Source organism: Chiroxiphia lanceolata, chromosome W (assembly GCF_009829145.1).
Source record: "Chiroxiphia lanceolata isolate bChiLan1 chromosome W, bChiLan1.pri, whole genome shotgun sequence".
Classification (NCBI taxonomy): Eukaryota; Metazoa; Chordata; class Aves; order Passeriformes; family Pipridae; genus Chiroxiphia; species Chiroxiphia lanceolata.
The window spans coordinates 8,827,977-8,844,831 of NC_045670.1; the positions used below are offsets into that span (position 1 = coordinate 8,827,977).

Genomic DNA, 16,855 nt, shown 5'->3' on the forward strand with positions numbered 1-16,855 from the left:
GCGGTTGTTTTTCACAAAGCTGTTCTTAAAGTGAGGTGTCAGCGTGCGGGCAGCTGCCTTTGTGAGGATATCGCAGAGCTTGGCGGCTGCCGCTCTCGCGGTTTTCTTAGTAATTCCAATGAAACATTTGTAGGGGACACGCTGATCTTGTTGGCAGGCTCTTTACACAGCAGAGGCGTTGTTCAGTGTAAAGTGAAGCTCGCATTTTGTATGAGACCTTGACTTTTTTTTTCTTTACAGTATATTTTTATACACTTTGTTATAAAATATGGTGCTGGGGAAGGTGAAGAGTTTGACAATAAGCTTTGATTGTCTCAGTGACAGCAATATCCCCGTCTATTCTAGCGGGGACACAGTATCAGGAAGGATCAGTTTAGAAGTTACTGGGGAAATTAGAGTGAAATCTCTTAAAATTCATGCAAGAGGACGTGCAAAAGTACGTTGGGCCGAATCTAGAAATGCTGGATCCAACACTGCCTATACACAAAATTACACTGAAGAAGTAGAGTATTTTAACCATAAGGACGTTCTAGTCGGGCATGAAAGAGGTAAGCTTTTCGCTTATTCATTCACTACATGCAGACATATTTCCAGAAAAAGAGGCATCTTTGCTTGGTTTATCCCTTTTAAATATGCAGTATCGTAGCGTTTATTATTTCTAAAGATGAGGAAATGCCGGTTGCATTCTTATTGTTGATTATTTGAACGTTTACTTAAAACCATGTTGAGGTGCATTTTCAAAGTACCTGAAAACAGGACTTTTAAAAAATACCTGCCTTTTAACAGTCTTTTCATAAGGATTTGCATTGTCTTTAATATGTATTTTTTAATATACAATGCCTTTTTTTTTCTTAGTGATATTAGCGTGATTTGTTTCTCTATGTGGAAAGTAACTGTTAAAACCAGATATGCAGTAAGTTACTTTCTTGGTACCATCCTATTGAATCGTAATTAAAACGTAACACTAGACTTTTTGACACATAATAGATACAGGTCTGACTTCTGGAATGATTCTTAAGGTTCGTTCACTATTGGCAGATAAAAGATTTCCTGTGGATTACTTTGACATACTATCACCACCTCACGCGTAATTTTCCATCTCTTCCTTTGTTCTAAACTAGTGTACTTGTAAATTACTTTCTTTTTTTTTATTCAACTCCTCTATGGGAGACCAAATGTAAAAATCTGTCTGAAAGGCCAAATAAGAGGTCATGATTGTATGATTGGAGCATCACTTTTGAGTTGGGGAGTTCTGTAACCTGCACTCGATGAAAACCCGGTCTGCTAAGCCCCTATAGAAATGGAAAGTGCCTTGCAAATTCCCTTTATTTTGGGTATGGAAAAGGGGTATTACATTGTGAGCGAGATTGTGGGTCTTAAATTTGCTAATCTATTGTTCACATAGTTACGTTGTGAAAGTATAAGGGACTCTAAGCTTGTTACTTCTGAAGTTTCCATCCTTTGTTAGAAGCGGTTCAATCCTGTTTGGGACCAGTCCTGGGAAGAAGGGAGGGAGTATTCCTTCTCTCTGCAGATTGGTTGCACAGGTCAGGTGGCAGTGATGACTCAGTTCCTAGAACAAGAAAATGTTAAAACTGAGTACACAATTTGTTTGGGTGTTTTGGTGTGTTTTTTTGGTTGGTTGGTTTTTGTGGGGTTTTTTGTTTGGGTTTTTTTTTGGGGGGGGAGGGGGGCTGTTGTTTCTGGTTTGTTTTTTTTTTTAATATGAAGCATATTTACTGCAGAGATCCTCTGCAAATAGCAGTTGCTATTGATTTCAATTATGTTACCGCGATGCAAGCAAGCTCGGGTCACTCATGAGGTGTCTTTCTAGCTCAAATGTTCTTTATAGTGCTACCTTAGAAATAACTCTCCTGTGAAAATTCGTTCACCTCTGGCTTGCAGATGACAGAAACATGCAAACGTGCATGAGTCATTCATAGCAGGATGTATGCTTACAAGTAAGAAGGCGATCCCATGCTTCTGCCTGCTTAAGCAGCAGCAGTGCCTTTGCATGTGGCCTGTAGATCCAAATGCTGACCGCGATATTAAGTGCTTGGTTTTGGCTGGAAATGGAACAAAAGGTGGCAGGGAAGGGACAGATCTGACACTAGAAGCAAGACTGGTGCTGCATATACGGCACGTAAAATCTTAAGCAGTTGTCCCGGGACACCACTGCTCCTCCCTTGGCTGCAGGGACAGGACTGCGAACACTTGCTGCACAGAGTAGAGTTTAATTCTACGCCTCGTACCCTACCATAGTCCGGAAGGCCACTCCCTGTCTCCGCCTTGTCATTGGCATGCTGGGGTTTGTTAGCCTGTTGCTAAGGTGATGCCAGCCGCTGATTGTAGGGAGCTGGGACGTGTGGGGAAGTTCCTTTGCCTGCTCTCTGGTGTGTGCTGGGGGGCGGAGCGAAGGGGCTCCTGAGGGCACACCGCCTTTCTTGGGAAAGCCCATCTCTGGGGACAGACAGAAGTATTCGAGCTCCTGCCCCGCACATCCGCTGGGCCAGCAAGGGGTTGTGAGCAGGGGCGGTCATTGGGACGCAGGGCTCTGCAGCCTCTTGCATCCCTCACTCGGTTATCTTTCCTGTCCCACGCCCCCGACCAGCACTATCTGTAATCGCTTTTCAGTAATGGTCAGCACTATCTGTAATCGCTTTTCAGTAATGGTCAGCACATGCTCCTGAGAGAAGTGCAGGATTGGGGTGTCGCCTTGCACATAGCACGGGGCAAGCCAGCAGCATGGCCCTGTGCTATGAGGAGAGTGGATGGTGAGGCATGGGTGACGCCCCTCCCTCTCTCGTTACCTCCGTGGTAGTCAGGCTAGGCTGCGAGCAGAGTTGCTGAGCAAATGCAGTGGGGTGTAATGTATACTGTATGTATACGAGTGGTTGGCAGGGGATGTGCTCGCGCCTGTTTAGGCCAGTCCTCTCCTGCTCCAGCCTGGTCTGTGATTGACAGCTCAGTACTTGTTTACCACAGTTCTGCTGCTGCTGCTCAGGTTCAACGGGACTGCTGATCTGACAGGAAGGAAGTGAAGAAGGGATGAAAAAACTTATGCACAAGGAAAGATTATTATTTTTAATTAAAAACAAACCAACAAAGCCCTCCAACTGTTTTTTAACAAAGAAAAAAAAAGCATTATACACATTGCTTTGTTCTTTCAGTGTATTGAAGATTCTTGTTTCATGACATTACATGCTGCAGATGCATTTGTGTAAATAGCGTTGTAGTGGGTTTATATTTTTGCATAGGTTTGTTTCAGCATTTCTGGTGCACTAAAGAAATTGGAGCATCAGTACTTTTGTAGAACATTGGGAACTAAAAAAAATCTTAGAATTTTAGTGTTCCTTCATGATGCTTCAGACTATTAACAACAGGAAGTGTCTTTTGCATAATCCCATTATATGTGCCTTTATTGCGCCAACCCTATTGTATATGAGATGCTCAATTGTTTTATCTAAATAACTTTCTATTCTGTTGGAATCAGCGTGGGTTTTTTCCTGGTTTCATGGCAATTATATCGGAACAAACCACAAATTTGTTGGAACATTTACAGCAATACAAGGAATCATGACTGTAAACCAAGGTCAGCTTTCTCATTCAAATTAGGAGATGTTTGGGTCTTTGCTATCCAAACAAGATTGAGCTAAACTTTGAATTTTTGATACATTAACTCTAAACAGCATTAATTGGACAGCTTGCCACTTCTCGTGCCCCTGAATTTGTTTGGTACCTTCTAGGTGGTACTTGTGCACTTTTTAAAAAATCAGTTTTTGGACACTTGCTAGGCAGGAGATAGGAGGAAGCTGAATTACTAAATGTAATCGATTAAGGTAGCAGACAATGCTAAGATCACAATACTATTAGAGAACTCTATTTCATTTTAACTAGAAATCATATTGGAAAACAGTTTCCATTACAGATCTTTCAGGCAGACCTTGAAATGGCAGCAGTTACAACTATGTCAGTACTTGGAATCAAGATCATAAATTAAAACAAGTTAAATTCTGCTTTTATGTCAGGTGAGTCTTGGAATCTCAACCTTAAAAATTCTGCAACCATACATCTAGCAGTTAATAAAAATGGACTGGAGAGACTTGTTTCTGGGACACTGTATTCTTAGTATTGTAAAGAATGTATAAATCCCTCCTATTCTGGAAAAGAAACCTATATAATATATTACACTGTGTAAAATGTTCATAGGTGGAATAGCATATTGGGTTTTTCCCTCCTAGATGATGACAATTCTGAAGAAGGCCTTCACACCGTTCATTCAGGAAGGCATGAATATGCATTCAGCTTTGAGCTTCCACAGATGTAAGTACTTATATTCAGTACACAGCTTGTGTGAGAGAAGGCCAAGAGACATATCTGCTTAAGAAAAATTCTTGTAGGTGGAGGGGAAACCTTTTCAATGGTAGTAGGAGATGTGTGCAGACACGCAATGGAGGACATAATTTCATTAAACTGAAGAGGTTGTTTTTAAACTGGTTTAGAGGTTTTCACAAAACAGGAACTCGTTGTTGCCCAGTTGGTTACCGTTTCTTTTGACTGAGGTCTCTTGGTTCCTTATGTCTTGTAGTATTTTACCCCTTCACAGGAGAAGGGAGGGGAATTTGTGTCATTTGAGTCCTGCAGAGTGACTGAAGTATCTTCTAAATGAAACAAGATTTTACTGGAGCCATGCAGGCCATCAGAACTAGTGATAACAACTTAACTGTTTGGACTCAGTCTAAAACAGATGTGGCAAGCCTAACTGCATTTGAACAAAATAAGACTTTTATTTTTTTCCCCCTACTTCAAATAGCATGTATGTATTCAGGCTGACCTTTAGACAAAAAAGCCAGGATGAAAATAAGCAAATGGATGGGTGGATGAAGCAAGAAACATTCCCATACTTAATCCCGCTTGTCTCAGAAATCAAAGGTGAAGCAAGAGTGATAGCAGAAGTCTTAAGATAAATCACTCACACACACACAAAAGTTTGAGGTGTCTAATGTATACATTGTGAAGGGAAGATTTATACATAGAGGAGTTACCAGCATGGGAATTCGCTAAAACACAAGTTGCCGGAAAATTAAATATGAAGGAACAGAGAGAGTCTGGAAATAGATGAAAGAAGAGAGGCGGGAGGAACCTTTTACTGTAAAAGCCAAGTGCCAAAGTCATTAAGGTTAAAAAAAGTTGGCAGAATATTAGACTGATACCTAATATTAAAGCTAATAAACCATCTGCTTATTAGAGGGACTGGCTTTAGCAGAACCTGCAGATGATAAATGCTTTTATGGATCAGTTTCAGTAAATAGCAAAGGGCTTTACAGTAGATATTATTAGAACACTGAAGAAGACCCATATATATGGAAACTTTTAGAAGTCAATTTAGGGTTCAGATGAAAATCTCGTCTATAAGAAGTGATAAGGATGATACTGATATTCCCTTGAGTTGGAAGAGATGTTCAAATATGACCAGTAAAATAGCACAAGAATTGATTAAAACACTAAAGATCTTTTCAAGTGACTTGAAGGAGTAACTATGAAACCATCTTTGATAATACTGGAAAAAATGAAGACTGGTAATAAAAGGCCTGAAGAACACTAGTTTGACACTGCCTCCTTACCATTTCTTGCTATTTTGTATCCATAGAATATTTCTAAAATTTATTTAAAACAAAAACAATGTGGTGGGTTGACCTTTGCTGCCTGCCAGCTCTTCATGCAGTTGCTCTCTCATTCCTCCTCATCAACAGGGCAGGGAGAGAAAATAAGATGGACAAGCTTGTGGGTCGAAATAAAGGGCAGTTTAAGAAGAAAAAACAAAAGCTGTAGTCATCCCTGCCCCACTATATGGGCTGTTATGAGGAAAGTTAACTCCATCCCAGCCAGACCCACTGCAACCAAATGCAAAGCAATAGTGAAAAACACAATATGCTGACTGACCTTACTGATTTTGCTTTAAAGGATACTGGGGCAGGATGAAATGTTGAAGACTGATTAGAAAATTCTTTCATTTGCATTATTAAGAAAAAAAAGTAAACATTTCAGATGTGCAAATAGAGATGTCAAACCTGTAGCAGAAAGAATCATTCTAGTAAAGTAATAGCACAGCTAGTATTATTCTATATAGAAGTTAGGGAGGGAAGCTTTGCCCATAACTTATCTTTTATTATGATACATTTCAAACATAGTGCAATATAAAAATTCTTCCTGGAGATTAAAGGCAGAAAATGTTAGGAAAAGACAAGTTACGGTTAACTGGGCATGAGTGGAATATAAAAATCTTACATTCTTCATCTTATGATGTTGGGGTGGGGGGGAAAGGAGGAGGGAGAAGAGGATAAAAGGGTAATGCTGAAAGGTTTGAAGTCCTTTTCTGCATCTTTTTTTTCCCCTCTCCAATTCCCCAAAAGGACTTTCAGTGTTCAGAGCAGAATAGTCTTTATCTTTTTTATATGTGTGTGTGTGTGTATATATATATATATATTTAAATGATCCCAGAGTAAAGGAAAATTAGATGATGCTCAAAAGCTCTCTATTCAGAACTCTAAATTGAAATATTTAACTACCGTACCTAAGGCAAAACAAACTACAAAAGCACTCAGTTATAGCTAAACCACTTTAGATACCAGTCAAGTAAATAATACACAACTATTTACAAAATACAATGTCCAAAACAATAATTGAATGGTACTAATGCTAATTTTTTTTGGTGGTCTTAATTTGACCTTAAAAGGGCGTACTTTATTCTACACTTGAAAATGACCTCTGAAGTCTAAAGGAAATGTGTATTCTTCTGGCACTTTCTAGTACAATTCTTTAATTGATTCTTAAAACTTCTACAAAACTACTGTTGAATGGATTGGACATGATATTTTTTCCCAACTTTAACATTATGTTTTTCTGAGATGTGGAAACTTTGCAAATAAGTTATGCTTATTATGATACATTAAAAATAACAGTTCTACATACTAATTCCAAATCTGATCAACTGCATCGTTATTGGAATGAGAGAAAAACTTTACTCAACTTTGACCTTTGTCCTGCACAGACCACTTGCTACCTCATTCGAAGGCAGACATGGCAGTGTGCGCTATTGGGTGAAAGCTGAATTGCATAGGCCTTGGCTTCTGCCAGTAAAATTAAAGAAGGAATTTACAGTCTTTGAACATATAGATATCAACACTCCTTCATTACTGGTAAGAACTGACAGAATTCCTCATTCCTTTTCTGGCATAAAAATAGAGTATAATAACCGAAACCACATCAACATGCAATTTTACCTAATATTTATTTGCTAGTTTAAGTACAGCTCTTCTTTTAAGTGTTATATCAGTTTAACAACGCTTCAGTTACTGGCATTTTGAAGGCTAAGTTATCCTACACTTGGAGTTGCTTGTTTTTTGCAAAACATAAAATGCATTTGTCAATCTAAACTGATACCACTAAATTGTAGACTCTCATTAAGGAAGAAAATTTGGTGAACTGTTCCTCTTCAATTATAAATAAAGAATAATCTATGAAAGAACAATGGAAGTCTTAATATTTTAGTGAGGGACTGCTAACTTAAAAATGTAAAGTAAAAAATTTGCTGCAGTGCATAACTGATAATTTCCACATGGATAATTTTCTACTGATGGGGAGGAATTACCACAGTTCTGTATAATCCTTTCCTGAAATTTCATTTTATTAAAATAACTTTAATATCTCAACTGCTTCCAGTGAGGATTTGATTTCAGTCTGACCTAATAATCCTTTATTTTATCCCTTTCTCAAATTTTAATCTGGAGGGGAAAAAAATTTAGAAGTCCATTGAAACAGGTTTCTTGTGTGTATGGGTGAAAAATTAACTTGCAAAAGGACCTCACACAAACTCCGTGAAAATCGAAGGTATCTCATTTGACTTTAATAGGCTTTGGATCAAGCCCTAAATCCTGGTGTTGTGTAAAATAAGTCTTTGTAACATAGATGAAACAGGATCGTTCAGAAACAGAGGAAATAGCAGGAGTCAAGATTACAGTAGTTTAGCTTAGTTATTTTTTTTCTGAAATGCAGCTTAATGGAAAGTGCGAAGATGTTCTGATTTACTGTTAGTTAAATGAAAACTGCAGCATTATGTTGGGATGTGTAGGCTATGAAACCTTTTGTTTTAAGCTATACAGTATTTTTTTTTAATATTGTTTTAATTGTGTCTGTAGTGTGGAGGACTGCAGAAAAAGCAATACTAATACAGCAGTGGAATTAGGACAAACTTTGTATCTAGGTAATGCTGTTTAAATTGCTTGAGACTTTTCCTATCAAAGTAGCTTTGTTTATCAAAATATGTACTAATAAGCACATTATGAAAATTATTATTTTCCTGTGTTGGTTTAAATACCTGAAGGGATTAATGGAGCTCCTAATTTGATGGACAATACTTTTCCTCTTCTTGCAGTCACCCCAAGCAGGCACAAAAGAAAAGACTCTATGTTGTTGGCTTTGTACCTCAGGCCCAATATCTTTAAGTGCCAAAATTGAAAGAAAGGGCTACACCCCAGGTATGTGATAGAATTAATTATAGGATATGTTTTTTCTTCCTCTTTAAAGCTAGAGTCCATACTTACTGTTTTTATATAAATGAAACATTAAGGATATTTTTACCACATCAGTCTGCATTTAGCAATCTTCTCAGTATACTCTGTTAACTAAGACAGCACTACTTGTATCTCTAGATTGTTCAAGGACCTCATCTGTTAGACTGGTATTTTTTTGTGTGTGTTGGGTTTTTTTCTTTTTCCTTTTAGAACAGCTCATGGGGATCTTGTTTCTATTAGCATCAGTGGATGTGGGGTTTTTTTCAGGTAGAGCAGTGATAACAGCATTGTTATAACAGTATAAAGAATGTGCAAGTTTACTTAAGCTGCTTTGTAAATATAAAGAGAACTTGAAATTCTGGTGTGTTTTTTTGGTTTTTTTGGTTTTTTTTTGGTTTCAGGTGAATCAATTCAGATCTTTGCTGAGATTGAGAATTGCTCTTCCCGTATGGTGGTGCCAAAGGCAACCATTTACCAAACACAGGCATTCTATGCTAAAGGGAAAATGAAGGAAGTCAAACAGCTTGTTGCCAACCTCCGTGGGGAATCCTTGTCATCTGGCAAAACAGAAACCTGGAATGGCAAACAGTTGAAAATTCCACCTGTTTCCCCTTCAATCCTTGACTGTAGTATAATCCGTGTGGAGTACTCACTCATGGTATGTTGGGTGGTCTGTTTCACTCGCGAGAGTGAGTAGCTTCCAACATGCCATACAAATGTCTAGCACAGCATTTTGTGATCATTAGTTATGAAAGAAATATATTAATGTTGTGACAGGAGGTCTGGTAAGTAAATTTAGTTTAAATTGTGCAAGTTCTTAAAGCAATTGTCTGTCAACTAAGCAAGCATTTAATGAGTAGACTGCATTTCCATGTGAGGGCTCATGTGAAGACTTCTTAACTTGAAGAGCTCATGTCTCCATAGGGGCATGGACCCTAAAAGGGGCTATTGGAAACAAGCTCCTCATGAAAACTTTCATAGAAAGATAACTTAGACTAATACTTATGAAATGCTAATAAAACCTCGTGTTTTAATCATACACTTGTTTCATTTTTCTTCAGGTATATGTTGATATTCCAGGAGCCATGGATTTATTCCTTAACTTACCATTGGTCATTGGTACCATTCCTCTACATCCATTTGGTAGCAGAACATCAAGTGTAAGCAGCCAGGGTAGCATGAACATGAACTGGCTTGGTCTAACACTGCCTCAAAGACTAGAAGGTAATTTGACAATACAAATCCCAATCAATTTGCTAGTCTCTTGATTTTTATCTACCTTATTCATTGCAGTCTTGCTAACAGAGTCAAATTACATCCTTTTATAATAAAGTCCACAGGAAATCTCTTGTGGATGTTTCTACACCTGCTTGTTCTGTGTAGAAGAACAGAGTTTCTTCCCTTCCTGCCTTTCTGTCTCTAGGACAGGCAGTGAAATCTAACTGCCTTGGAAAGTGGCAGAAATGAAAGCACAGGATACAATTGTATCTGTGCACAACTTCATTACTTCTACCTCCAGTATCCCAATTGCATCCTTGGTTATAAGGCATTTCAACCCATAATAGCAGTTCCTGGCATCTCTCCCCAGCCTTAGTAGCCAAGGCTTTGTGAAAAGATAACGTTCTTTTCCATGGGAAATCTCTTATGGCCAAAGAAACAATTATGTATTTCCTTCGTTCTCTTTTTGCATATCTAATATCCTGCTTTTTTAAGTACAAATCCTGGACCTGGAGACTTTTGGAGTACAGAGGACTGCAATGTTCTCTTACTCCTACTTGTACAGAAATAAATTATCTTTGGTATGATTTAAATTTTAAAGGGATAATTAAGCCACAATAAACAGAGGTCAGTCTGGTTTTGAACATAAACTTAATATTAGAATAAAACAAAATAGTCTCCCATTTTTGTTTAACAATTTTAAAGTCATCATTTATCTGCTGGTGAATCTTTCAGTGATTGAAGTTTAGTATTTATCATGTTATATATTTTGTCATGCATAAGAACTTTTTGTTTGAGCTATATGTACCTTCTCCCTCCAGCACCTCCTAGCTATGCAGAAGTGGTCACAGAGGAAAACATGCAGTCCTACCTTGCACCTGTGGCTGCTTTTGATGATTTTCAGAGAGCACTGCAAGGACCGTTATTTGCATACATCCACGAGTTTCGTTTTCTGCCTCCTCCCCTATATTCAGAAGTAGGTATATCTGTCAGAATATGATGATTTATATATTGTTTGTTACTGATTGTTATAGTAACCACTAAACTGTTTTGCCTGCACGTGTGTGTAAATTCTGTGGATGTAGGGCTTTCAGAAGTTTCATGTAGAAAAGTGATGTATTGGTATTAATTTATGACTTAAATTTTCTGAAGTACACAGTTCAACACTTTTGACCTTTACAGAACTAAAAATGCAGCCACTGAATAACCATGATTGAGATGCAAATTTCAAAGCTTTTCATGTTTGTCTTTTTCAAGAAAAAACAATGATATAGGACAAATGAAAAAAAAGTGTCCTCTGGCCAAAGTTTTTTTGAATTTACCTACTTTAGGAAAATAGCACTGTGTAGCACAACACCCCCCCCCCCCCCGGCTTGAAACGCAAAAAAAGGCTATATGAAGTTAACTGATGTAATGTTGTCCAAAAGATGCAATGTACACTTAAACTATTCTTACCATCCAGTTTTTGAGACCTAAGTTATCAGGCTGTACCCTTTCTTTCTCCTATAGAGAGGAAGAAGAGTTAAGGCTTAGAACATACAAACTTTTTGAAGTTCATATGAAGTTTTGAAGGATATTTGAGAATTAACTACTTTAAAAGTAGAATGATTTTTTTATTGATAAGTTTCTGTCTTTTCAAGCAAAACTTCTCTGCTTCTCTCAATAAATTTCTTAAATTATCTTTCCAGTGATATGTGTCAAGTCATCTTTTTTGTATAAATCAGATAATTCAAAAGACTTCTGTGTGAGTAAAGGAGAAATTAAGTTTTATAGTAGTTATTCATGCTTATCCTAAAATTACCATCAACCTGTAAAGACTTCCACTGTATCTGATATTTCTATTAATGTTTATCCAAAGTTTTGTCTAAATAGAAGTTTTTCAATTATTTCAATAACCTTTGGACTCGAAATGCCACATATCATTATAATTGTCTTAAACTTGTGATTTTTTTATTTTTATTTCTAGCAATTGATTCTAAAATGCACTGGGTTGTTGTGGCCTTTATTTTTTTGTTGTTGTTCTGGGTTTTTTTGGTTGGTTGGTTGTTTTTTTTTATTTTTCTTTTGGTTAGATTGATCCAAACTCAGATCAGCCCACAGATGAGATACCATCTTGCCCCTCTTGTTGAAGGAATCCATAAAAAGCTGACTTGACATGCGTTTTGAATCACACCTGCTATGTTGAAGATCGAGGTGTCATAGTGGAGACTTACTTTTAAAGGAAATGGTATTGCTCTTGCCTGTACGATGAATAAATGAAAAGAACCTCTGATCATGCTTTGATGCCTATAGCACATCATAGGACTGCTCCACATGCTTGAAAACCTGCAGCCCCCTCCCTTAAATAGTGGCACATACTAGGAGCAGCCTTACTAGCATACAGTCATGTGTTTCAAAACACTCAAACCATGTTGTAAGAGAGGAATGGCTGCTTTTTATGATTCTATGAAAATTTGCACATGCTTATTGCTTATGTTATGCAGTTAAGTGTCACTACAACTTATTCTCATTTATTATGGACTGTTGTTACCACCCCCACCTGCCAATTGTTTGTGATCTGCACAACAAGGAACAAAAGAAAGCTTTGACCCCAAAAAAAAAAAAAGGTGATAAAGACTGACAAATGCCCTGACCCTTTCCTTTTTTTTTATTTTTTTTTTATTTTATGTAGCCTGGACTTTACCTGCATATGCACATGCTCAGAATTGTCCTAGTAGGCTGATTATGTATCACCTCTTCAGCTTGGATCCTATTGTGGATTTATTTACAAACATCACGTGCCTTCAAAGTCAATCCTTGCTGTATGTTTTGCAGCTGACTGTAGTAGACAAGTAACAGATATATGGGAGTGGGGGAAGAGATAACACAAGGAAACTAATAAGAGACTTTGTCAAGATTGTATACCTTCTTGATTTCTTTTAAGAATTTGTTGCCTTTCTGCTATTATTGCGAAGCAATGTTTTGTTGTCAGCTGCCTAAAGATCACTTAATCTCAGGTGAATTCATCACTTGCCAAGCTGTTAGAATGCTATTTGTTTTGTTATGTTGCACTGTTATTTATACTGTTTTGTGTTTGTGTTTTGATTTTGTTCTTTGAGGGGAATTTTGAATAGGGACATGCATAAAACTTAAGTGAAAGCAACACCAGCAGATACTAGCAAAGTGTGAAAAGAACTTTAAAAGGGGATAGTCACATGCTGTCCAGGGTTCATGGGCAGAGATATCTTAACTATTAGGAATGGGAAGGAGAAGGTTTGTTTGGTTTGCATTGGTTTTTATTTAAATAATATGTAGTTACCTAATCACCAAAAATTATATATATAATGAGTCTCCAATAGAAAGTATAGTTCAGATTGCAAGAAAAGTTTGAACTATGGCAACTAAGCAACAGCTCAGTTTGCGCGTTTTGTATTATCTTCAGGGTTTATGATACTCTGTCATAGAATCGTAGAATACCAGGTTGGAAAGGACCTCAAGGATCGTCTGGTCCAACTTTTCTTGGCAAAAGCATGGTCTAGACAAGGTGGCCCAGTACACCTAAAGAGTGTCCAATTTTGGGGAATCCACCACTTCCCTGGGGAGATTATTCCAATGGCTGATTGTTCTTAATGTGAAAAATTGTCCTCTCGTGTCCAATCAGAATCTCCCCAGGAGTAACTTGTACCCATTACCCCTTGTCTTTTCCATGTAACTCCTTGTCAAAAGGAAGTCTCCATCTTCTTTGAAACCACCCTTTAAATACTGGAACATGGTGATAAGGTCTCCCCTAAACCTTCTTTTCTCGTGGCTGAACAAACCCAGTTCTCTCAACCTTTCTTCACATGGCAGTCTTCCCAGTCCTTGGATCATCTTTGTGGCCTCTGTACCCTCCTGTCCACATCCTATTTGCATAGCAGGGACCAAAACTGAACACAGTATTCCAGGTGAGGCCTGACAAGCACTGAGTAGAGTGGGAGAGTGACTTCTTTATCTCTGCTGGTGATGCCCTTGTTGATGCAACCCAGCATCCTGTTGGCTTTCTTTGCTGTAGCAGCATACTGTTCGCTCATATTCAGCTTGTTGTCACCAGGACCCCCAGGTAGATCCCAGCCTGTGCTGCATTCCTGGATTATGTTTTATGAGGTGAGTCTTTGTTGAACTTCATAAGGTTCTTGTTAGCACACTCTTCCAACCTATCCAGGTCTTTCTGCAAGGTGGATCTTGCTTCTGAAGTGTCCACTTCCCCACTCAGTTTGATATCATTGGCGAACTCTGTCAGAGTACACTTGATCTCATCATCCAGATCACTTGTGAAGATATTAAAGTGTCGGACCCAGTATTGATCCCTGGGGGACTCCACTTGTGAAAGATTGCCAGTTTGAAAAGGAGGTATTTACCACCACCCTCTGGGTGTAGCCTGTCAACCAGTTCCCCATCCACTGTACAGAGTACTTGTCTAGACCATAACACATAATTTTCTCTAGGAGGAGGCTGTGGGAAACCGCATCAGAAGCCTCAGAGAAATCCAGGTAGACAATGTCCACCACTTGCCCCACATAATCAAACAGGTTGCTTTGTCATAGAAGGTGATCAGGTTTGTCAAGCATGATTTGCCCTTGGTGAATCCATGCTAGCTTTTCCTGATCCCATGCTTCATTTGACTTCTGATAGCACCCAGGAAGATTTGTTCAATAACTTTCCCAGGGACTGAAGTAAGACTGATGGACCTATAATCTCCTGGATCCTCCTTTAATCCCTTCTTGTAGATGGGGGTGATATTAACCTTATTCCAGTCTCCTGGGAAGTCCCCTGTTCTTTGTGACTTCTCAAAGATTATGGAGAACAGCCTTGCAATGGCATCAGCCAGCTCTCTTAACACCTTTGGGTAGATATTGTCAGGGTCCATCGATTTGTAGGGGTCAAGCTCCTGTAACAGTTCACATACTGACTTTCTTCATTGACAGTAGGTCTGTGTTTGCATCAACCTGGATTTTTGTTCCTAAGACCTGGGGCCCAAGGATGTTGGGTGAAGAAGACACAGGTTAAGAAAGTATTGAGAATCTCTGCCTTTTCAACGTTGTTGGTGACTGATTAATCTCTCCTGTTTAACATCAGGCCAATATTTTCCTTCTGTTTCTGATTGTTTACATACCCAAAGAACCCTTTCTTGTGGTTTCTCTGGCCAGTTTCAATTCGAACTGAACTTTTGCTTTTCTAACTGCTTCTCTGCATGCCCTGGCAGTGCCTTTGTAGTATTCAACAGGTATTCCTCTGCTTTTCCATCCCTGGTATACTTCTCTTGGTTTTGAGCAGACTCAGAGGCTTGCAGTTAAGCCAGGGGGTCTCTTGCTTTACCTACTTCTTTTACCTTTAAAGGGGATGAATTGCTTTTGTGCTTACAGGAAAGCATTCTTGGAAAAACTCCCAACCCTCACTAGCACCTTTATCCTCCATGGAAACTTCCCATGGAACCCCTTCCAACTGAGCTCTGAGCAAGCTGAAGTTTGCTCATCTAAAACTTTAGTCTTAATACTAATCTTTAGCATGCTCAGCCAGCTCCCTAGCTCTGCAATATTGTGATCACTGCAGCCAAGGCTATCACTGAGATGTTACAAAGCAGGTTTTCTTGGTTTGTGAGTAACAAGTCTGCCAATGCCTCATTTCTGCTTGGCATATCTAACATTTGTGTGAGAAAACAGTCCTCTGTGCATTCCAGGAACTTGATGGTTGATATGTGAGCTGCTATATTGTTCTTCCAACAAATGTCTGGGTAATTGAAGTCACCCATAAGAACCAGGTTCTGTTGACCCGAAGCTTGCTTAAGTGACCCAAATATTGCTCCACTGGTCTTATTGTCTTGGTTTGGAGGCCAGTAGCTGACTGTAAAAATAATAAGACTAAAACTATTATAAAACTGGACCAGAGTATCAGTGTTATCAGCCATACTCAAATTCTTTTGCTGAGAATTGCTCTGATTATTTCCTGGGGTAGTCCTGAGAGCTTTAAAACAAACAATTTATAACAAAAAATTTCCGTTTTAGGGCCAGTTCTCTTCAACATCTTCATAAACGACTTGGATGCAGGACTCGAAGGTATACTAAGAGCTGTTGACTCCCTCGAAGGCAGGGAGGCCCTGCAGAGAGACCTAGACAAATTAGAGGGCTGGGCAATTACCAACCATATGAAGTTCAACAAAGGCAAGTGCTGGATTCTGCACCTGGGATGGGGCAATCCTGGATGTACATACAGACTGGGGGAACAAGAGTCTGGAGAGCAGCTCTGCAGAAAGTGACCTGGGGGTCCTGGTTGATGGCAAGTTGAATATGAGTCAGCAGTGCCCCGGCACCCAGGAGGGCCAACCATGTCCTAGGGTGCGGTGCATCAGGCAAAGCATCACCAGCTGGTCAAGGGAGGGGATTGTCCTGCTCTGCTCTGCACTGATGTGTCCTCACCTTAAACATTGTGTGCAGTTTTGGTCACTGCAATATAAGAAAGATATTAAGCTATTAGAGAGTATCCAAAGAAGGACTGCGAAGATGGTGAAGGGCCTTGAGGGGAAGCTGTATGAGGAGCAACTGAGGTCACTTGGTTTGTGCAGCCTGGAGAAGAGGAGACTGAGGAGAGACCTCATAGCAATCTACAACTTCCTCATGAGGGGAAGCGGAGGGGCAGGCATTTATCTCTTTTTTCTGGTGACCAGTGACAGGACCCAAGGGAATGACCTGAAACTGTGTCAGAAGAGATTTAGGTTGGATATTAGGAAAATGTTCTTCACCCAGAGGGTGGTTGGCCACTGGAACAGGCTCCCCAGGGAAGTGGTCACAGCACCAAGCCTGACAGAGTTCACAAAGTGTTTGGACAACGCTCTCAGGCACATGGTGTGATTCTTGGGGTGTCCTGTGCAGGACCAGGAGTTGGACTCTGATGATCCTTATGGGTCCCTTCCAACTCAAGATATTCTGTGATTCTATCAAACAAACAAAAAATCTAACAACTTTAAATATACATTCATCTAGAATGTGGGAAATTATATAGAAAAAGCACTGACCCCTTGAACATATCCTAAAGAAGAAAAGAATGATGGA

The 16,855-nt window shown here is 39.1% G+C and overlaps 1 protein-coding gene across 1 annotated transcript; it reads left to right on the forward strand.

Annotated features, from left to right (window-relative positions):
• Positions 1-268: 268 nt before the first annotated feature.
• LOC116779988 (arrestin domain-containing protein 3-like) lies at positions 269-11,920 on the forward strand. The gene is made up of 8 exons (XM_032674491.1): positions 269-548; positions 4,242-4,323; positions 7,052-7,199; positions 8,435-8,537; positions 8,975-9,231; positions 9,635-9,797; positions 10,613-10,767; positions 11,864-11,920. The coding sequence occupies exons 1-8, from the start codon at positions 269-271 to the stop codon at positions 11,918-11,920; spliced, it is 1,245 nt and encodes a 414-aa protein (XP_032530382.1).
• The last annotated feature ends 4,935 nt before the right edge of the window (positions 11,921-16,855 follow it).